This window comes from Bubalus kerabau, chromosome 23, assembly GCF_029407905.1.
Source record: "Bubalus kerabau isolate K-KA32 ecotype Philippines breed swamp buffalo chromosome 23, PCC_UOA_SB_1v2, whole genome shotgun sequence".
NCBI lineage: Eukaryota > Metazoa > Chordata > Mammalia > Artiodactyla > Bovidae > Bubalus > Bubalus kerabau.
This window is the reverse complement of record NC_073646.1, coordinates 37,215,138-37,237,592: the sequence shown is the minus strand read 5'-3', so window position 1 is coordinate 37,237,592 and position 22,455 is coordinate 37,215,138. Positions and strand designations below refer to the sequence as shown.

Genomic DNA, 22,455 nt, shown 5'->3' with positions numbered 1-22,455 from the left:
TTGAACACGGGCTCTGTGAGTGCTAGGTAAACAGAATATGGTGGAGTGATGCTGGGCCAATTTCTGAGCCCAGACCTTGAAGAAACTGGCAGCTTCCACATCCTGTTTCTTGAGACACTCACTCTTGGTGCCCCAGCAGCCGTGTGGCAAGGTCACATGGAGGTGTCCCTCCAGCAGCCCTAGCCGAGGTCCTGGCCCATACTGAGCACCAACTGCCAGACGTGGTTCAGATGTGAATCAGGTGATTCTAATGCTCAGCTTTTGAGTCTTCTAGTTAAGGTCCCAGACACCGGGGAACAGAGACAAGCCATCTTCCCAGTACCTTTTCCAGATTCTTGACCCACAGAATCCAAGAGCATAACTGAACGATGGTGTTTACACCATTTTGGGGGGGTTCATTATGTAGCATCAGTAACTGAAACAGAACCTTAGTCATAAGATGCTTTGGGCATATTTGTCCGTTTAAAAATTATTTATATATTAAATGAAAATTTACCATCTCGTCTATGCATTCACATGTAATGGATGAATTTATGAGGGAATGTTTTAAAATATTTTATTGGTTAACAGTACAAAAACCCCTTTTTTGCTCTAAAAGAAACATACTGAGAGCAAAGGGAGAAACACGAGAAAACATTTTTATTGTGCTTGCGCCCCTCCTGCCGTTGCTTTGTGGTCACTTGGCCTTTGGATGTAGGGCATCTTTCTTGGGCAGGTCCCAGCGTTTGCCAGTGGTTGTTCAGCAGTTCACTGTGATTCTGGCATTTTTATGAGAGGAGGTAAGCTCATGTCCTTCACCATCTTATCTCCGCCCCTATTTTGAGAAACATTTTTAAAATCATGGCTTATTTTCTGAAGTTCTAGTTAAAAGTGTGTTTAAAACTATCAAACTGAACTTCTTAACTGAAAAGATTATCTTTCAAACATATTTAAATCCAAATGGAACACGTGCTTCTTTGGCTGCATTTGTTACTTTTTAAACAGATGAGTCAAAACCCACTGAGATCCTTCATTTGGAAGACTTGTCAACAGGTGAGAAAGTGATTTCCAAGTTGAAATAACAGTATTAGAGGGAGAAACACACTGGGACAAAAAACCCACTACATCCTGTAGCACATGAAGTTGCAGTTGGTCACGAAGCTGAGTTTGCTTCTCCGACCTTATGACACTGGCCGTTAGCCGGGAGCCATGGCATGTGCGCCCAAGTGAGGGTGCCTGTGTCGCTCGAAAGTACAATGAACTTAACTTTTTATTTGTCATCTGTAGAAATGTTCATTTTTCCTGCATGACACCAGTGGATATTTTGTACCACCTGAGTTGCAGGCACCCCCCTTGACAGCTGCAGCTCGGGAGGGTTCTGTGCCAGTAAGCCCCGAGCTGGCAGAGGCAGGGCTGGGGCTTCCTAAGCAGCAGCTCCGGTCAGTCAGGCCCAGGTCAGGATGGAACCACAGCTGAGGCCAGTCCCGGCAGGAGAGGTGGAGGCCTCTGCACGGCTGAACCTTGCCGTGTTGATAGGAATGTTTGCAGGGGACTGGCGTTGCTGTGCCTGTCCTGGCTGCTGAATCACTGCTTAAATCATTTTAAATATTTTTCAGTACGACTTTTTCTTCCCTTGCAACCATGAACTCTGTCAGAAGGTGAGTTGTTGGAAAAAAAAGTGTTAGTCATGTCTAGCTCTTTGTGACCCCATGGACTGTACAGGCTCCTCTGTCCATGGGATTCTCCAGGCAAGAATACTTGCCTGGAGTGGGTTGCCGTGCCCTCCCTCCAGGGGATCTTCCCAACCCAGGGATCGAACCCAGGTCTCCTAAGCTGCAGGCAAATTCTTTACTATCTGAGCCACCAGGGAAGCCCTGGAGGAGTTGATGTTCTCTTCTAAAGTGAAGAGGGTTTTTCCAGTTTGTTAAGAAAAGCCTTCCGCTAAGAAACATTTAAAGTTTTCACTTTGTCCTTTGAACTCCAGGCAACACTGACCCTGGGGGTTACAGGATGAAAGAATTTGTGCTTGGATGACATGAGAGAATGGGGTGGTATCTTCATAAATACATTTTAAGGCCTTCTCTGTAGTTCCTTCCCAGGGAAAAGGAGGGGAACGTCAGGATCCTGAGAAGAAGCCACAAAGCAATTCACTCTCTAGCACAGATTCCCTGAAAACCCTGTGTGTTGAGCGGGATTGCTGAGAAATAGGCCCTGAAGAGTGCTCAGGCAGGAGGGGAGAAATGGAAAGCCAGCAAACTCACCAGAGATGAACCCAGGAACCTCAGGAAACTAGAGGGCAGGGCTCAGAATGCTGGGGGAGACCCAAAGGACAGTCCATTTACTTGAGTAGATTAGACCCGGTCATGGGCTGAGTGGGGTGGTAGAAGCGGAAAAACAGGGTCGTGTGTTGGCCTCCCCATCAGGATGGCGAGGGCGCCTGAGGCGGGAACTCAGCACAGGTTCTCTGCTGAGGTGGCAGATGCTGCGGCTTTTGTGACAAAAACCTTATAATTCCACTTAAATTTTTCCCTGGGACAAGCTGCTGAGCATAGTGCTTAGTCGAGTGAGTTTGGGAGCTACAACTTGTGTTTGCTGTGTCCTGCTAGCTTTGTGATGCTGGATAAAGTATTTGCTCTTAAGGTGGTAGTTGTGAGCAATTCACATACGCTAGTTTCATAGTTACAAATTTAGCACATAGTATACACTCAGATATAACCTTTTACATTATTTTGATGTAAGAACTTAAGTGGCCTATTACACACATTTAAAACAGATGTAAAAATGAGTCTGTCTCTACCAACTCAAAATGAGGATGGTCCTCATTGTGGATGGTCACGAGGATCCACTGAGAGGGCTGGAGCCTGTCGTGGGCAGAGTGCTGCCCCCGCGCCGTTTACCTGGTCCTCCAGTCACACTCCAGCAGCTTTCCCGCTGCTTTGCCCGATTGTGAAGACCTGGGAAATCCTAGCCCCAGTTCAAACCCTCGAGGTTTCCAGAGACTGACCATAGGCGCTGCTTGCTCTGCAGGAAGACTAGGGCTGTGGCCACAGGGGTTTCACCAAGAGATGTCAGAGCAGGAGGTGGCCAGTACCAGACCTGTGTTATCTAACCTGTACCTCCAGGCCAGAGGGCAAAGGCCAACAGTGGTGAATACAGGGCTCACTGTACTTAAAAGATTTTAATGACCTTTGTGTCTCCAGAGCTCAGAATTCTGGAGACTGTTCAGGAATAGCCAAGAAAGTTCTGAGAAAGGATGAGCACCTTCACATACATCAGAACATAAAAGCATTCTACTTAGGACCATGTAATATTGACACTGGAATAACCAAATAAATCAATGGATAGATTAGGAAAAAATCGAGAAGTAGGCCCCTTTGTGAGAATTAATAATTAGGACACCAGGAGACTGAGGGGACTTGGCCAAGATGGAGTAAAAAGACCCTCAGTTTACCTCTTCTCATGGGCACACCAAAATTACCACTATTTACAGAAGAATTAATGAGAAAGATCAGAATCTACCAGAAAAGATCTTCTACAACTGAAGATATAAAGAAGGAATCACAAAATGGGTAAGAGGGACAGAGTTAGGACAGAGTCGACCCAGAGCAAGCAACCCTCAAATACAAAAGTAGTTATAGTTGCAGAGGTTCTCCCATGGAGGGTGGGATTGGCAGCCCACATCAGGCGCCAGAGCCATTGGGAAGATGGGCCTGCAGAATGGCCTTGAAGGCTGATGGGGCTTGCTTGAGGGGGAGCCAGAGGGCTGTGGGAAATGGACTCCACTCTTAAAGGGCATGTACAGACACATACATGGTGGGGACTCCGGACAGAAGAGTCTGAGGCAGAGCCACCTTGGAGAGTCTCCCAGAGAGGCAGGTGGCAACCGGCGTCCACCTTGGGGACATAAGTGCTGGCAGAAGAGCTTGTTCTACCACAAGGACACTGGCGCTGGCAAGTTCCATGTGGACTCCTCCCTCTAGTTCATCAGCCTTGGGACTTGGCCCCACCACTGCCCCACCCCCGACAGCCTGCAGGCACCAGCACTGGGAGCCTCAGGCCAGGCAACTGCCAGGGCTCATGGGGTCCTGGCATAGCAAGCTGCAGGGTTGTGGTCCTGGAGCTGGTGTCTGCCTACTGGTGGGCTGGACGGGGGTCCAGGACACCCCCCTCCTAGCAGCTGGCAGGCTGCCTTAAGACCCCCAGAGCCCACAGCCACTGTCCACTGAAGGGCACAGGACCCAACTTCACCTCACACGCCAACTCTGGGATGCAACTCCGCCCATCAGTCAGCGAGTACCAGCCCCAATACCCCTGGGCTCTGGGTCCAGCTACTAGCGAGCTGGCAGGCCATAGCCCCACCTGCCAACAGGTAGATATTAGCCCCAGACCATTGCAGCCCCATAGCCTGCCATAGTGGGACCCAGCCCACCCTTCAGCAGGCAGATAGGCACAGCCCTGCCGTCCCCCTGGGCCCTGCTCACCAGTTCTAGGACACCTTGGGCCCTTGGCCAGAGAACTTGGGATTTAGCACCACCCAGCAAGCAGGTTGACACCAATGTCAGGATCCACAGGGCCCAGTAACCGGAGACCCTGGGACCCATCTCCGCTCACCAATAAACCAGCACTGGACCCAGGACCCCTGGGGTTCTGCAGTCAGCTAGCTGCCTTGTGATCAGGCCCCAACTAGAAGCTGGTAGACTTTGCACAAGACAGGGCCTAGAAGCCAGCCCAACTAGGGGCCAGCTATGCCTACCAGACTGCCCACAGTAATTAGCCTGCCACCATAACCCAACACAGGGCCACCCCTAGAGCGCGTATCCCTGGTGACCAGAGGGGAGTGCGCTGCTGGGATACATAGGACGTCTCCTACAAAAGGCCACTTCTCCAAGACCAGGAAACGTAACCAATCTACCAGATGGTGTGCTGGTCACTCAAGTCATGTCCAACTCTGCGACTCCATGGGCTGTAGCCCACCGGGTTCCTCTGTCCATGGACTTCTCCAGGCAAAAATACTGGAGTGGGTTGCTATTCCCTTCTCCAAGGGATCCTTCCAACTTAGGGATCAAACCCAGGTCTCCTGCAGTGCAGGCATATTCTTTACTGTCTGAGCCACCAGAGAAGCCCAGGAATTCCAATACATTCATAAAAAAGAGTTTGGCCCTACATAGAAATAAACACAGCAAATTAAGCAGAGTGAGGTGACAGAGAAACATGTTACAAAAGAAGGAAAAAGACAAAGTTGCAGAACTACGTGAAGTGGAGACAGTCAATCTACTGGATAAAAAGTTGAAGGTAATGGTCATAAAGATGATCAAAGAACTTCAGAGAAAAATAGAAAAACAGAGTAAGAAGTTAGAAGTTTTTAAGGAAGAGTTAGAAAATATAAACTGGAACTGAATAATAAAGAGAAAAATACACTAGAAAAAAATCAGATTAAATGATACAGAGGAATGGATCAGTGAGCTGGAAGACAGCAGTGGAAACTGCTATAGCTGAACAGAAGAAAATAAAAAATCAGGACAGTTTTTTTTTAAATTTTATTTTATTATTAAACTTGACAATATTGTATTAGTTTTGCCAAATATCGAAATGAATCCGCCACAGGTATACCTGTGTTCCCCATCCTGAACCCTCCTCCCTCCTCCCTCCCCATACCATCCCTCTGGGTCGTCCCAGTGCACCAGCCCCAAGCATCCAGTATTGTGCATCGAACCTGGACTGGTGACTCATTTCATACATGATATTTTACATGTTTCAGTGCCATTCTCCCAAATCTTCCAACCCTCTCCCTCTCCCACAGAGTCCATAAAACTGTTCTATACATCAGTGTCTCTTTTGCTGTCTCGTACACAGGGTTATTGTTACCATCTTTCTAAATTCCATATATATGCGTTAGTATACTGTATTGGTGTTTTTCTTTCTGGCTTACTTCACTCTGTATAATAGGCTCCAGTTTCATCCACCTCATTAGAACTGATTCAAATGTATTCTTTTTAATGGCTGAGTAATACTCCATTGTGTATATGTACCATAGCTTTCTTATCCATTCATCTGCTGATGGACATCTAGGTTGTTTCCATGTCCTGGCTATTATAAACAGTGCTGCGATGAACATTGGGGTACAGAAAATAAAAAATGAGGACAGCTTTAAGAGACCTCCAGGAGAACACTGAGCACGCTAACATGCACATCACAGAGGTCCCAGAAGGGGGAGAGAGAGAGAGAAAGGGGCAGGAAACATATTTGAAGACATAAGAGCTGAAAACATCCATAATCTGGGGATAGCAACAGACATTCAGGTCCAAGAAACACAGAGTCCCAAACAGGATCAACCCAAAGAGGACTACACCAGGACACATTGTAATTCAAATGGCAAAACTGGAGAATATTGAAAGCAGTAAGGGAAAAGGAACCAGTTTCATACAAAGGAACTCTCGTAAGGCTATCAGCTGAGTTTTCAGAAATTTTGCAGGCCAGAAGGGAAATGCGTGAAATGGTGATGAAAGAGAAAACCTACAACTAAGAATAATTTACCCGGCGAGGTTTTTGTTCAGATTTGATGGAGAGATCAAAAGTTTTATAGACAAGCAAAAGCTGGAAGAGTTCCATACTACCAAACCAAGAAACCTTAAAGGGACTTACCCAAGCAAGAAAAAGGTAACACTAGAAACATGAACATTACAAAAGGGAAAACCTCATTAGTAAAGGCAGATATACAGGAAAAGTAGGAAGTTAGCCACATACAAAGCTACTAGTAAGATTAAAAGACAAAAGTAGTAAAAATCATCTATACTCACAATAAGTAGTTAAAGATATACAAAAAAAGATATTAAAATGTGTTTGAAATCAAGACATCAGCAACTTAATCACATATATATATATAGACTGCTATGTGTAAACCTCATGGTAACAACAAACCAAAAATCCATAACACACACACAGAAATCCAAATACTAAAGAGTCATCAGTTCACAAGGGAATAAGGCAAAAAAAGAACAAAAGAACTACAAAAACAAGCAGAAAACAACACCTGGACTGGAGACACATTAATGCCACAGGTGTTAGTTTCTGCAAAAATCCCCCAGTCAACATTAACACCACGGGTGTTAGTTTCTGCAGATTCCCCAGTCAGTAATGTGTTAATAAAACAGCAATAAGTGCATACCTATCAGTAATTACTTTAATGTCAATAGACTAAATGTTTGAATCAAAAGACATAGAGTGGCTAAATGGATACAAGACCCATATATGTGCTGCCTGCAAGAGACTCACTTCTAATCTGAAGAGACAGAGACCGAGAGAGGGGATGGAAAAAGGTATCCATGCAAATGGAAATCAAAAGAAAGCTGCGGCACCAATACTTAATATCAGACAAAACCAACTTTACAACAAAGACCGAATAGGAGACAAAGGAGGACATTATGTAACGATCAAGGGATCACTCCAAGAACAATAATTAAAGATATACATGCACCCAACATAGGAACGCCTAAATACATAAACTAAGCCTCTTGATGAAAGTGGAGAGTAAAAAAGTTGGCTTAAAGCTCAACATTCAGAAAACGAAGATCATGGCATCCGGTCCCATCACTTCATGGCAAATAGGTGGGGAAACAGTGTCAGACTTTATTTTTTTGGGCTCCAAAATCACTGCAGATGGTGACTGCAGCCATGAAATTAAAAGACGCTTACTCCTTGGAAGGAAAGTTATGACCAACCTAGATAGCATATTCAAAAGCAGAGACATTACTTTGCAAACAAAGGTCCGTCTTGAGTCAAGGCTATGGTTTTGCCAGTGGTCATGTATGGATGTGAGAGTTGGACTGTGAAGAAGGCTGAGCGCCGAAGAATTGATGCTTTTGAACTGTGGTGTTGGAGAAGGCTCTTGAGAGTCCCTTGGACTGCAAGGAGATCCAACCAGTCCATTCTGAAGGAGATCAGCCCTGGGATTTCTTTGGAAGGAATGATGCTAAAGCTGAAACTCCAGTACTTTGGCCACCTTATGCGAAGAGTTGACTCATTGGAAAAGACTCTGATGCTGGGAGGGATTGGGGGCAGGAGGAGAAGGGGATGACAGGATGAGATGGCTGGATGGCATCACTGACTCAATGGACATGAGTCTGAGTGAACTCCGGGAGTTGGTGATGGACAGGGAGGCCTGGCGTGCTGCGATTCATGGGGTCGCAAAGAGTCAGACACGACTGAGCGACTGAACTGAACTGAGTATTAACCGACATAAAGGGGGAAGTTGACAGCAACACAATAGATGGACCTGGAGGGTATTAATGCTTAGTGAAATAAGTCAGAGAAAGTCAAATACTGTACATCACTTATAAATGGGATTTTAAAAATACAACAGACTACTGAATATAAAAAAAAAGCACTCATGGATAAAAAATTAGTGGTTACTAGTGGGGAGAGAGATGGTAGAGGGGCAAAATAGGGGTGGGTGATTAAGGGGTACAAACTACTATGAATTAAATAAGCCAGAATGCTATTAGTATGTAATACAGGGAATATAGCCAATATTTTATAATTACAAATGGAATATAACCTTTAAAATTGTGAATCACTATGTTGTATACCTGAAACATATAATATTGTACATAAACTATAACTCAATTTAAAAAATAAGGCTACAAGGTTTGTACAGCACAGGGAATATAGCCAATGTTTTGTAACTTTATTTTTTTAGCTTACAATATTATTTTATTATTTGATTTTTTTTATTATTTTATTTTTTTAACTTTACAATATTGTATTGGTTTTGCCATATATCAACATGAATCCGCCACAGGTATACACGTGTTCCCCATCCTGAACCCTCCTCTCTCCTCCCTCCCTGTACCATCCCTCTGGAGTAAAATCTATAAAAAATTTAAATCACTATGCTGTATACCTGAAACTAATGTTATAACTCAACTACCAATAATAATTTTAAAAGATGGCAAGTGACTATTCAACAGGGGTTTGGAGACATTGGCTGGCATCCTAAATTGTAAAATAACACCAGCTCCAAATTAAAATTCTTCATGGATCAAACGTAAACCCTCATAAGAGTTAAGCATAAAAACAAAACTATGAAGTTATAATTTGGCCCTCCTAAGCAACACACAAAATCCAGAAACAATAAAAGATGGACATTCTTAACCTTACTGAAAATTAAAATGCAGAGGGAAAGGGAGCGGGCGGCTGAGAACAGTAATGTTTTCTGCTCTTGAAACACAACAACAAACAACACGACACTGTGGCGTCTGAATCTCGTACGATGAGAACTTACTGGGGACGACGTGACTTGCAAGACTGAAAAAAACCCAAAATGCTGAATAGTTAACTTTGTGCTGTGGCTTTTCATTCATCGGTCACCCAGTGTTGAGCTCCTCTATGTACTTGGACCGTGTGGAGGTTAATAAAAGAGCCATCACCAGGGCCCGCCATCTGGGCGGGAGGTTATCCATGAAGGAAAAGCACTCTGGAGAGACAGCTTCCTAGAGTGGGTGGGGTCTGACCTGGGCCTTGCAAAGCGGGGAGAAGAAAAGGGTCCTCCCGGCTAGAGAGGCTGAAGTCGGTGGCCCCATGCGCCCTGGTGCTCGGCACCCGCGCTGGGCTGGGCCTCCGTGGAGTGGGCAAGCTCTGCACAGGTCTCCCTCACGTCAGGGGAACAGGAGGGGAGAAAGCGGGTGAGAGCAGGTCTGAGTCAGGTTTGGACACCAGCACCCAGCCTGAGAGAAGGTCAAGGGGTGAGAGAATGCACACCACCTGGGCTGGGCGCCATGAAGTGACTGGCCTGGAGGCCCTGCTTATTCTGGCTCTCGGGTGTGGATGGTTCACTTGAGACTGGCAGGCTGATGGCTGGCACCACGGAGTCTGAAGAGATGCTGAATCAGGGGCATGTGGGCAGGGCAGGCCTCGGCAGCACTGCCCTCTGAGTTCTCAGCACACCCCGGACAGGAGTCCTCCACACAGACCCATGGCTCTATCCCCTAAGCTCAACAGCCACTCTCAGCCCAGATGCAAGTTCAGCAGAAGACAAGACAGGACGCAAAGCATCCTGAGCACTTGTCACTGCTGACAGCAGCACTCTGGTCAGTGTGTGTTCTGTAAACGAAGGTACACAGGAAAGCGGTTTAGAGCGATTCTTAGGGGGAGAGACGGCGTGAGCCCGCGAGGTGGGGGTGAGGGTGGTTAAAGAGAGGCCAGGTGGTCAGGATGGGAAGCCTTCAGAATTTCCTGATGGGCTGAGATGAGTCAAGAGTTTAGACGACTGCGCCTTTGGCCTTAGCAGCTGGAAGCCAGTTGCCCTCAGCTGTGGGGAGGAAGGTGCAGATGGAGCAGAGCTCTGCAGGCAGGTCACAGCCCAGCTGTGCCTGGCAGGCTCCGCTTCCTCTCCCCAGGTTCTGCCACATTCCCTTCAGGGAGGCTGGGGGGGTGGTGTGTGTCTCAGCCTTCTTCCTAAAGACAAACCAGGGGGTCCGTCCCTCTCCAGGGAAGGACATCGTCTCAGGTCCCCCTGCAGCATATCTCCCCTCAGAGCCGCCCCCCACCCCAGGGCTGGTACACACAGGCAGGGCAGGGCTGGGAACCTGAGCCACCGTCCCGCTCACACTGGAGCGCAGCGTGGGAACAGGGAAAACCTTGTCACTGTCACTTTAAATTTCTTGGGGGGGGGGTTGTTTCTCGACCCCAGATTCATAGAAGGAAGTGGGGCAGGTTTGCAGAGTACCCAGCAGCTGCTCCCAGGACTGGCTCGTCCTCATACGTAAAACTTCCTGCGATGACACCGGAAATACAAGTGCTGTCCCCACGACCACAGCCCCCTGGAGCCCGGGCCAGAGGGGAGCCATGGACAGGCCCCGGGCCCTGGGCCTGCTCTGGGCGCTGCTGACTCTCTGCCTCACTGCTGGTGAGTGGGGGGCCGCAGAGGAGCAGAGGCCCTGGGTGCGGGTGGGGACCCAGGCCCGGACCTCGTCCCTGCACCTTCTCCCACAGGGACTCCGGAGGTGTGGCTGCAGGTTCAGAGGGAGGCCACCGAGGCCTCCTTCACCATCCGCTGTGGATTCCTGGGCTCGGGCTCCATCTCCCTGGTGACTGTGAGCTATGGGGGCCCCGACGGTGCTGGGGGGACCACGCTGGCTGTGCTGCACCCCACCCTCGGCACCAAGAACTGGAAAGCTGCCTGCCGGGCCCGCTGGGAAACCAGTACCAGCATCTCCCTCACCTTGGAAAGGGCTCCCACCGCAGCGGGGGGCTCCAGTCCCAACACCACCTTCTGCTGCAAGTTCACGTCCTTCCCTGAGGGCTCCCAGGAGGCCTGTGGGAACCTGTCCCTCAGCACAGACCAAGGTGGGGCGGATGAGGAGGGGGGCTGGGGGGACAGGGAGGGACTTGGGACGCCAGCCACCTGACTGGTATGCCTCTCTGTGCACAGAGCTCCCTGCTCCCAGTCCAGCCTCCGTGCTGCGGGCCGACCTGGCCGGGATCCTGGGGGTCTCGGGGGTCCTCCTCTCTGGCTGCGTCTACCTTCTCTACCTCCTGCGTCGGCAGAGGCACTGGTGAGATGCAGCCCCCGCTGAGCCCAGTCCACCCCGCCCCCCATCTCCCCCCGATCCCAGGCCAGCCACACGCTTTGCCTCTGACCATCCTCACTCTCCCCAGGTCCATCATGAAGCTTCAGCCGCCGAGACATAGCAGTCCCCAGACAGACGGGAGAGCCAGTGTGAGGATGGGGGCTGGTTTCGGAGGGGAATGGAGGGAACTGCAGCTGGGGGGCCAGGAGATGGAGCCTCACTCGGGCCTCCGTCCCCATCATCCCTGCAGGCAGCCGGCCAAGCCTCCCTGACCTCCTTCCACGTCCCCTACGCCACCGCCGCCACCGCCACCGCCACGACCTCCAACTACTTCAGCCCGGCAACCCTGCACCCGGTCCCCCAACCCCAGCCACTGCCTGGGTGGGTGCCGCCCCTCACCCACGCCCCGCGCCGACCCCAGAGCCCCGGCCCCTGGGCGCCCCCGCCGGCCTCCGCACGCAGCAGTTTCGTCTCGGTGGAGAACCGACTCTACGCTCAGGCGGAAAAGCGGCCGCTCCACGCCCGCGCCGACCGCATCCCGCTCCCGGACAGTCTGGGGCGCAAAGCCGCTTTGGGGCCTTCAGGAGTGCGATGAGAGGGACCCCGGGTCACTCTGCCTTTCTTCTCTCCGGGCCTCTGGGAACCCCCCTCTGTTGGATGTCTGCGTTCTGGGGGCCACCGTCTTTGCACAGCTTGTTTTATCCTTAGGCTTCCAGCGAGCGTCTCCACACAGACCCCGCGGGCTGCGGATGTGGGCAGCACGTGTGCAAGCGTGGGCACGCGGGTGTATGTGTGAGGCGACAAAACCCCATCCCAGGTGGTTTCCTGTTTTCAAGTCCTCAGCTCCCCAGGTGAGGGCAATAACTGTCAACAAAAATGGTTTCTCTGACCTGGCCTTTTCTTCTTTGAGGGTGTGGGCAGGGGCGGGAGGCAGGTTTGTAAGAGCTTAGCGGCGTTTCAACCCCTGGGAGGGGCCAGGTTAGGACCGGAGGGGAGGGGGCGTCAGCATGGGGACCTGTCCTCTGCCCCACCCCCGGCGGAGGTAGGGAGTGGGGGTGTCCTGGCCCTGCAGGTCTGGCTGAGGAACGCCAGGTGCAAAGACAGGTTGGGGGTCTGGTGGCCCAACCACAAATCCCACTATGTCCTGGGACCGCAGCAAAGGCTTCTGGGGCTTCAACCTCAGAAAAGTGCCCGGGTCAGGGGCTCCCCGAAATGGCCTGGGGGTGGGCCCTGATGCCCTCCCTCCAGAGCTGACATTCAGAGGCAGGGGACCCACCTCAGCTCGGCCCACACTGGCTTCCTCTGGCTCCTCTCTGTTACCTGGGCACCAGGATTGCTCCCCACTGGCCACCTTGAAGGGTGGTGGGGGCAGGCAGAGGCCGCTCAGACCCGGCCTGAACCCACGATTGCCGCCCACCCCCCGGGAGCAGTTTTCCTCCTGTAAACAGGCCCAGCGGCCCTCAGCTGGGCCTGGGCCTCCTCACACCTTTGCCACAGGAGACATGGTGAGAGCCCTGTAACTGCAAGGACCCACGGGCCGTGATGGATTCTGAGTGGCGGGGTGGGGGCCGCAGAATGGGCCTGGAGCCAGGCTCGGACAGCACCCAGCCAGGCGGGGGCACCTGCTGCTTGGCCCCTTCCTGGGTCCTGCCTGTGGGAAACCCCAGGAACCGCCTCCTCTGCCTGGCTCAGGGAGGGTCTGCTCAGAGGCTACGTCCAACCACAGAATCTTCCAGAAACCTCACTTACTCCTGCAGGCATTGTTCAATAAACCCATGGGAGCCCCACCAGCCAGCAGCTCTACACCACACAGGGGAGAGGGTGAACCAGATAGGGCGAGGGGGTGGTTGAGGGTCATCGGCATCCTCTGAGGAGCCCTCATCACTGGCTTGTCAGCTTAGTGGTCCATGTAGGATTGGGGGCTCATGGGAAAGAGGTGGGGGTGCTGAGGAGGTCCCTGATGGTAAACCAAGGTAGAGAGATGTAAGCAAGGGAATAGCCTGGGGCCGGGCAGCCTTGGGACCATGTCAAGACCAAGGACAGAGGGGTGGGCAGTAAGGCTGAGGGAAGGCCTTGAAGGAAGGTTCACTTGCCTAGAAGAGACTGTTCATGGGAGGACGGGGCCGCTCTGAGGGCTCCTGGGCCCCCAGCCAGGCCACCGGCCCATGAGTCGGGAGAGCCCGCCACCCGCGCGGCCTGAGCCGGCCTTCCGCCAGCTCAGGAGGCCATGAAACCCTCATCCTCGGGAGCCAGGAGGTCTCCGCCGCGGGCCTGTTCCTAGCCGGCCCCAAGTCAGAGCCAGGGGTGGTGAGGGGCCCGGCTGAGAGCCGAGGTGTGGCTGCGCACAGCCCCCTCAAAACCCAGCCTTCGTTCAACATTTGGGGTCCCTGAGGCCCAAAGGGGCGAGGACTGGCACCAGGGGACAGGACTTGTACAGCCCCAGCACTTCCCCTGGGCATCCGGGACATGCCCTCAGCCGATCCGGCGGCGTAAGGCTTGGGTTCTGATCCCAGGCGCCGCGCCCCGCCTGGGAGACCCGGGGGGGCTCACTTCACCTCCAAGAGGCTCACTTTGCGCCTCCCAGGAGGGAGGTAAGGCCCGAGGGGCATGAGGAGATAGTGAACCAGGCCCAGGCACTAAGCAACTCCGCCCGGAGCAGCCTATTTACTACTTTGAAAACACCTGCCACTCGGGGTGTTTAACAGCCCACTTAAGAGATGTAGAGCCAGAGCCCCAGGTCCCACAGCTGGGAGGCAGAGGCGTTCTTAGTGGGAAGGAGGGGAGACGCTCGCCGCTGGGCTCGGGGAGCGGCAGAAAGAGACCGCGGCGGAGACGCCGGCCGGGCGTGCGGGGGCCACCAGGTGGCGCCACCGACACGACTGTGCGGCACGCGAGGCGGTCCCGAGGGCCCTCCGCAGAAGCCGCCCGCCCAGCCAGCGGGAGCGAAGAGCGAACTCAAGGCGCGACAGAGCTGTGGGCCCAGCCCCCATCCGGGACCCCCATCCTCTCTAGCCAGCCCCGCATCCCCGCCTCCCTCACCTGGCCCAGGAGCCCGCCCCAGAGCCTGCGACCCCAGCCCAACCCTCAGACAGCCCTGGGGACCCTTCGTCCCCGTGACTGCCTGCCACCCCCGGCCACCTGCTCCTCCTCCCGCTCCCATCCCACCACAGCGAGGCCAGAGGGCCCCTGAAGACGCACCCCAACCTGCTCCCCCCTCGGCGACCCACAAGCTCCCCTTCTGCAGTTCAGCCCCCACCCACCCTCGGGCTCGCCCCGCGGCCCCGCCCTGAGACCGCCCCTAGTCCCCAGCGCTCAGGAGCCCTCCTTCCCACCCGGTCTGCCACCTGTCCCGGTGGGCCGCAGCTCCCACCCTCCCTCCGGGGAGCCCACGGCTTTTCTAGGCTTCCGACTCTCGGCTGCCAGTGCCCAGTGCTGCTGCCCGCCCAGACGGAGCGCTGGACCCTGGGCATCACCACCACCTGCTGGTGTGACCTTGGGCTTCCTGTGGGTCCGAGAAGCCTCACACCCTTGCTGGCTAGCTGTAGGGGCTGGGCAACGTTGTGGCCTCACCCCCAGTCCAGTCCAGGCGCCCACCACCTGGGGTTGACCTTAGCAAAGGAAGGGAGGGGTCTGGGACCTAGGGAGCAGAAATCAGACGTGGTGTCTGAGGGCTTAACCAGCCCCAGCACCTCCAGAGAGAAGGGCTGGTCTGGATGAGCCCGGGGCTGGAAGGGGCCAGAGTTGAGGAGCCAGGGGAGCCTCTGGCCTCCCTGCTGGTCTCTGGGCCTCTCCCAGGCCCCCGGGGAGCAACTCTCCAGAGAGAAAGCACAGGCTGTGCCCCATCCCCAACACAGGGATGCCCCAAAGCACAGGATACTATGTCTGCTGGCAAAGCCAGGGATGGGAAGGCCCTCCAACCTCAGGTTCCACTCAGGTTCCTGCTGAGGGTGGGCATGACATCTGGAATTTCCATTAGTGACCCCTCAGCAGCTTCATTTCAGCATCCATGAAATGGGTCAGAAAGCTATTTGGATAAAATAGACATTACAAAAGATTAGGGTGCTCTGAGGAGGAGGAGGAGGGCTCCTCTGGGATGACCTTTTTTCCCCAAATTTTTTTCTTGTGGCAAAATATACAAAACTTACCACATGAGTCATTTTTAAGGGAAAAGTTGAAATGCAGTTGAGGAACAATATTATGGTAATTCCAGGTGTACTAGTTGATGCTTTGAACTGTGGTGTTGGAGAAGACTTTTGAGAGTCCCTTGGACTGCAAGGAGATCCAACCAGTCCATCCTAAAGGAGATCAGTCCTGGGTGTTCATTGGAAGGACTGATGTTGAGGCTGAAACTCCAATACTTTGGCCACCTGATGCGAAGAGCTGACTCATTTGAAAAGACCCTGATGCTGGGAAAGATTGAGGGCATATGGCAATTATATCTTTAATTTTTTGAGGATCCTCCATACTGGTTTGCACAGTGGTTGCACCAATTTACATTCCTACCAACAGTGCCTAAGTGTTCCCTTCTCTCCACATCCTTGCCAACATTTGCTATTTTCTGTCCTTTTGGTGACAGTCATTCTGACAGGCATTAAGGTGGTATCTCATAGTCATTTTCCTTTGCAAGATGACATTTAAAATAAAACCTGAGGGACTTCCCTGGTCCCTGGTTGGGACTCCACGATTCCCAGAAAGAGGGCACAGGTTCGATCCCTGGTTAAGTGTAAGTAAGTGTAGTCGCTCAGTCATGCCCAACTCTTCGGGACCCCATGGACTGTAGCCCACCAGGCTCCTCTGTCCATGGGATTCTCCAGGCAAGAATACTGGAATGGGTTGGCATGCCCTTCTCCAGGGGATCTTCCCGACCCAGGGATCGAACCTGGGTCTTCCGCATCACAGGCAGATGCTTTACCCTCTGAGCCACCAGGGAAGCCCGATCCCTGGTTAGGGAACTAGAATCCCACATGCCACACGGTGCAGCACCTGCCCCCCAAATTAAAATTAAACCTGAACACGAGTGGTAGTTCTCTATGCAAAGATTGTGGCGAGATTGTTCCAGGCAGGAAAAAGTACGTACAAAGGCGCCATGGTTAAGAAGAGCTTGGCGCTAGCATGGCCCAAGGAAGGTCAGGAAACAAGGCGAAAAAGAGAGCAGTAAGCAAAACCCAAAAAAGGGATCTGGATTTTATTGTTAGGGCAGGAGTCACTCTTGCTGGGTTTTAAGCAGAACAGTAAGATGATCAGAGTTACATTATACAAATATCATTCTGGTGCTGGGTAGAGAACACTTGCATGAGAGGGAGAATAGAGAACAGTTAGGAAGCTACCACATAATCCAGGCAGGAGATGGAGTGTCTGAGTCAAGGATGGTGAAAAGTAGATGGAAAGAAGTGGATGGATTAAAAATGTGTTTTGGAGGCTGAGGGTTGTTCCCGGCTGTGGAAAGAAGGAATCAGGATGGTCTTATGGGTAAAGCCCAGTTTTCCAGCTTGAACAACTAGGTAGGGGGAGATGCCATTCACTGAGATGGAAGACTGATGGCAGCACATCCCAGGGAAAGGGTGATAAGGGGCCAATAAACGCTTAAGTTGAGAGAGCTGAGATGCCTGAGCTCGAATGAGGTGCAGCCATGTCAGTGCCTCCTAACAGCCCAGGCAGCATCTTTGGAAAGGACAAGAATTATATGCAAAACATTGGAAAGAAAGAAAAATTCTAAGTAAATGGTAAGATGTACCATGTTTATAGATCAAAAGACTCATTGTTTAAAGATTATTTCTACCTAATGTATCTACCGGAGCAGGAAATGGCAACCCACTCCAGTGTTCTTGCCTGGAGAGTCCTGTGGACAGAGGAGCCTGGTGGGCTGCTGTCCATGGGGTCGCACAGAGTCGGACACGACTGAAGCGACTGAGCATAGCATGCAATGTATCTACAGAGTCAAAGCATTCTGAATTGATATTCCAGCAGGCTGCATTGTAGAAACTGCCCAGCTGATTTTAAAACTTAAAATGTATTTGGAAATATAGAAGTAAAATTCCTATACCATATGGCAATTATATCTTTATTTGGAAAAAGTAAAACAATTCTGAAAAAACGAAGTTGGAGACTCATATTATTGAATTCAAAACTTATGTAAAGCTAAATCAAGCCAGTGAGGAATATTGGGGGAAGAATAGATGTAGATTAATGGAACAGAATAGTCTTAAATAGACCCCCACACGTGTATATTTATAGTCAGCCCTCCACATCTGCAGATTCAACTAACTGTGGATCAAAGGTATTTGGAAAAAAATTTTCAGAAATTTCCACAAAGCAAAAGTTGAATTAGCCACATGTTCGCAACTCTTTACATAACATTTATATTGTATGAGGTATTATAAGTAATCCAGAGGTGATTTAAAGTGTACAGGAGGGAGGTGGCCAAGATGGTTGAGAGAAAGTATAGAACAGCAAAGAGTCTACAAATAATAAATGCTGGAAAGGATGTGGAGAAAAAGAACCCTCCTACACTGTTGGTAGGAGTGTAAACTGGAGAATATTATGAAGCTTCCTTAAAAAACTAAAAATAGAGCTACCATATGATCCTTCAATCCTACTCCCGGGCATACATCTGGAGAAAACCATGCTTTTAAAGATACATGTACCCCTGTGTTCACTTCAGCACTATTCACAATAGCCAAGACGCGGAGGCGACCGAAATAAATGCCCATCAACAACGAATGGATAAAGGTGCATACATATATACAATGGAATATTACTCAGCCATAAAAAGAATGAAATAATGCCATTTGCAGCAACCTTGATAGACCTAGAGATTATCACACTATGTGAAGTCAAACAGAGAAAGACAAATATCATACGATACTGCTTGTATGTGGAATCAAAAAAAAATGATATAAATGGACTCACTTATAAAACAGACTCAGAAGATAAGCTTATGGTTACCACAGGGGAAGGGTAGAGAAAGATACATTAGGAGTTTGGGATTAACAGATACACATTATATATATAAAACATAATCAACAATGACCTGCTGTATAACACAGGGAACTATATGAAACATCTTAGAATAACCTATAATGGAAGAGACTGTAAAAGAAGAATATAGGTATTTATTTACACATATAATTGAATCACTCACTTTGCTATACATCTGAAATTATCACAATAAAATTTTTTAAAAATAAACTATACAGGAGAGAGGTGACCAAGATGGTGTAGAAGGAAGACCCTGAACTCACCTCCACCCATGAATACACCAAAATTAAAACTACCTACAGAGCCACTATCTATGAGAATGACCTGAAAATGAGCAGAAAAGATTCCCCACAACTAAAGACAAAGAAGGAACCACACAGACGGCTAGGAGGGGCAGACATGCAGGGCAGTCAGGACCCACACCCCCAGGTTGACAACCCACCTATGGAGGGAATACCACAATCCTAGAGGTCCTCCCCAGGGAGTGAGAGGTCCAAGCCGCACATCAGGCTACCCAGTCCCAGAGGTCCTACACTGGGAAGACGAGTCCCCCCCGAACAGCTGGCTTTGAAAACCAGTGGACTTACACGAAGGCTGTAGGAAACAGACTCCATTCTTAAAGGGCAAGTGCAAAATCTCACACTGAGTCCCAGTAGAGAGGCAGATACACAAGAATCTACAACAGACACACAAAAACTAGAAAGGAATACAACCGCACCACTAAAGAAAATCAGCCAACGGGAAGAAACTAAAAGAAGAACCACAAAAACAACCAGAAAACACGGAACAACCAGAAAACAACTGACCCAGCTTGAAAGGAGCCTGGGTCAGTCCCACGCGCTGATCTTGGCGAGCCTCCTAAAGAGAGGCCGAAGGCAACCCGGTCTCCCCCTAAGGACAGAGATGCTGGCAGCCGCCTTTTCTGGAGTTTACTCCACCAGGGTAACACCCGCACTGGCGGGCACCATGTCAGAATCCTCCCTCTAGCCTACGAGCACCGGGGCCGAGGCCCTGTCCGCCAACAGGCCAGCGGCGGTCTCAGGCCCCACCCCAGGCGGACGGGCCAACCACAGTGTACGGCTCCCCCGCCCGCCAGTGGGCCTGGGAGCCGCTGGGCCGGGATGCGCGCGACTAGCTCAGCTGCAGTGGTTGTTCTTGCCGCACTGGAAGGGCCCGGGCAGTGTGCGTAGGGGCCATCCCAGAACACACAGGTCTGGTGACCAGGGGGGGAGCATGCTGCTGGGCCCCACTGAACATCTCCCACATACGAGAATTTTTAAAATGTAGATCTTTTAGGATTCATGTGAACTTAAATGACTACCAGTTTAAAACAAGTGAGTCTAGTTATAGGTCAACATATATGAACTCCGTGGTAACCACAAGTCAAAAATCTACAACACATCCACAAAAACCAGAGAGCAAGGAATACAGCCATACCACTAAAGAAAATCAGCCAAAGGGGAAGAGACTAAAAGAAGAAGAGAAGAACTACAAAAACAACCAGAAAACAAGGAACAAACCGCAGTAAGTAATACAGATCAATAACCACTTTATGGAAAAGGAAATGGCAACCCACTCCAGTATTCTTGCCTGGAAGAGTCCATGGCCAGAGGAACCTGGTGGGCTGCAGTCCATGGGGTTACATGACTGAGCACGTGTGCATGAGGGTGGAGGGAGATGGGTCGGTAGCAGTAAACTGGTAGAACTAAAAAAAAAAAAATCACTTTAAATGTCAGTGAACTAAATACTGCAATCAAAGAGGGGCTGATTGGATTTAAAAGACTCATCTATATGCTCTTTATAAGAGATTTGCTTCAGAGCTGAAAACATTCAAATTGAGAGTGAAGGAATGGAAAAAGATATTTCAAGCAAATGGAAATGACAAAAAAGTAGCAATACTCACATCAGACAATAAATTTTAAAACAAAGTCTATAACAAAAGACAAAGAAGGGCATTATATAATGATAAAGGGATGAATATGAGACTATAACATTCATTAACATATATTCATCTAATATAAGAGCACCAGTTATACACAGCAAATGTTAACAAACTTAAGAGTAGAAACTGACAATATAATAACAGTAGGAAACTTTTAACACGTCACATCAATGGACATTCTGTTCGAACAGAAAAATAATAAGGAAATAATGGTCTTCAATAACCTCAGATATGCAGATGAAACCACCCTTATGGCAGAAAGTGAAGAGGAACTAAAAAGACTCTTGATGAAAGTGAAAGAAGAGAGTGAAAAAGTTGGCTTAAAGCTCAACATTCAGAAAACAAAGATCATGGTATCTGGTCCCATCATTTCATGGCAAATAGATGGGAAAACAGTGTTGGAAACAGTGTCAGACTATTTTCTGGGCTCAAAATCACTGCAGATGGTGACTGCAGCCATGAAATTAAAAGACGCTTACTCCTTGGAAGGAAAGCTATGACCAACCTAGATAGCATATTCAAAAGCAGAGACATTACTTTGCCAACAAAGGTCCGTCTAGTCAAGGCTATGGTTTTTCCTGTGGTCATGTATGGATGTGAGAGATGGACTGTGAAGAAAGCTGAGTGCCAAAGAACTGATGCTTTTGAACTGTGGTGTTGGAGAAGACTCTTGAGAGTCCCTTGGACTGCAAGGAGATCCAACCAGTCCACTCTGAAGGAGATCAGTCCTGGGTGTTCTTTGGAAGCAATGATGCTAAAGCTGAAACTCCAGTACTTTGGCCACCTCATGCGAACAGTTTACTCATTGGAAAAGACTCTGATGCTGGGAGGGATTAGGGCAGGAGGAGAAGGGGATGACAGAGGATGAGATGGCTGGATGGCATCACCGATTCGATGGACATGAGTTCGTGTGAACTCCGGGAGTTGGTGATAGACAGGGAGGCCTGGTGTGCTGCGATTCATGGGGTCGCAAAGAGTCGGACACGACTGAGTGACTGAACTGAACTGAATGGTCTTAAATGACACCTTATACCGGTTAGACTTCATAGCTATCTATTGGACATTACATCCAAAAAGAATAGACTACCCAACATTTAAGTGCACATGAAACATTCTCCAAGACAGATCACACACTAGGCCATAAAAGTGTCCAAATTGAAGAGTAAAGAAATTATATCAGCATTTTTTCTAACCACAATGGTATGAAACCAGAAAACAATAACAGGAAGAAAAATGGGAATATCACAAACACATGGAGACTAAACAACATGCTACTAAAAAAAAGGGGGGGGTTGAAGAAATCAAAGGGGAAATCAGAAAATACCTCCAGACAAATGAAGAGGGAACAACTTTCCATAATCTATGGGATACTACTACTACTAAGTCACTTCAGTCGTGTCCGACTTTGTGCGACCCCAGGGACTGCAGCCCACCAGGCTCCCCCGTCCCTGGGATTCTCCAGGCAAGAACACTGGAGTGGGTTGCCATTTCCTTCTCCAGTGCATGAAAGTGGAAAGTGAAAGTGAAGTCACTCAATCGTGTCCGACTCTTTGTGACCCCATGGACTGCAGCCCACCAGGCTCCTCCGTCCATGGGATTTTTCAGGCAACAGTACTGGAGTGGGGTGCCATTGCCTTCTCCCATGGGATACAGAAAAGCAATTCTAAGAGGTAAGTTTATAGCTATATAGGCCTACCTCAAGAAACAAGCAAACTCTCAAACAACTTTACTTACCATCCAAAGGAATTATAATAATAACCATAGCCCAAATTTGGCAGAAAGAAAGACCAGAGAGGAAATAAAATAGAGACCAAAAGAAAAAAAAAAAATCAATGAAACAAAAGACTGTTTTTTTGAAAGACAAAATTGATAAGCCTTTACACAGGCTTATCAAGAAAAAGGACCTAATAAACAAAATAAGAAATGAAAGGAGAAATAACAACTAGTATTACAGAGACTCACAAAAAAAATCATACGTGAATACTATGA

General features: G+C 49.6%; 1 protein-coding gene, 1 long non-coding RNA gene and 1 other non-coding gene across 3 annotated transcripts in view; 1 reads left to right on the top strand and 2 right to left on the bottom strand.

Moving 5' to 3' along the window:
• Nucleotides 1-550: 550 nt before the first annotated feature.
• LOC129637859 (uncharacterized) overlaps nucleotides 551-22,455 on the bottom strand; it is a 32,315-nt gene continuing 10,410 nt past the window's right edge. The window contains exon 3 of the long non-coding RNA XR_008707607.1: nucleotides 551-814. This is a non-coding gene — a long non-coding RNA (uncharacterized LOC129637859). The remainder of the gene's footprint in view (nucleotides 815-22,455) is intronic.
• On the top strand, nucleotides 10,310-12,413 carry PVRIG (PVR related immunoglobulin domain containing). Its single transcript, XM_055562161.1, has 5 exons — nucleotides 10,310-10,882; nucleotides 10,969-11,322; nucleotides 11,408-11,531; nucleotides 11,635-11,695; nucleotides 11,797-12,413. The coding sequence occupies exons 1-5, from the start codon at nucleotides 10,822-10,824 to the stop codon at nucleotides 12,139-12,141; spliced, it is 945 nt and encodes a 314-aa protein (XP_055418136.1). The 5' UTR covers nucleotides 10,310-10,821; the 3' UTR covers nucleotides 12,142-12,413.
• On the bottom strand, nucleotides 16,405-16,476 carry TRNAH-GUG (transfer RNA histidin (anticodon GUG)). The gene has a single exon. It is a non-coding gene; the product is annotated as a tRNA-His (tRNA).

Excerpts from the sequence above, each read along its gene's own strand:
- PVRIG (XM_055562161.1), top strand. The coding sequence starts at position 10,822 with ATGGACAGGCCCCGGGCCCTGGGCCTGCTCTGGGCGCTGCTGACTCTC. Across the intron at positions 10,883-10,968 it reads GACTCTCTGCCTCACTGCTG|GGACTCCGGAGGTGTGGCTG; the intron begins GTGAGTGGGGGG and ends CTTCTCCCACAG. Across the intron at positions 11,696-11,796 it reads AGACAGACGGGAGAGCCAGT|GCAGCCGGCCAAGCCTCCCT; the intron begins GTGAGGATGGGG and ends TCATCCCTGCAG.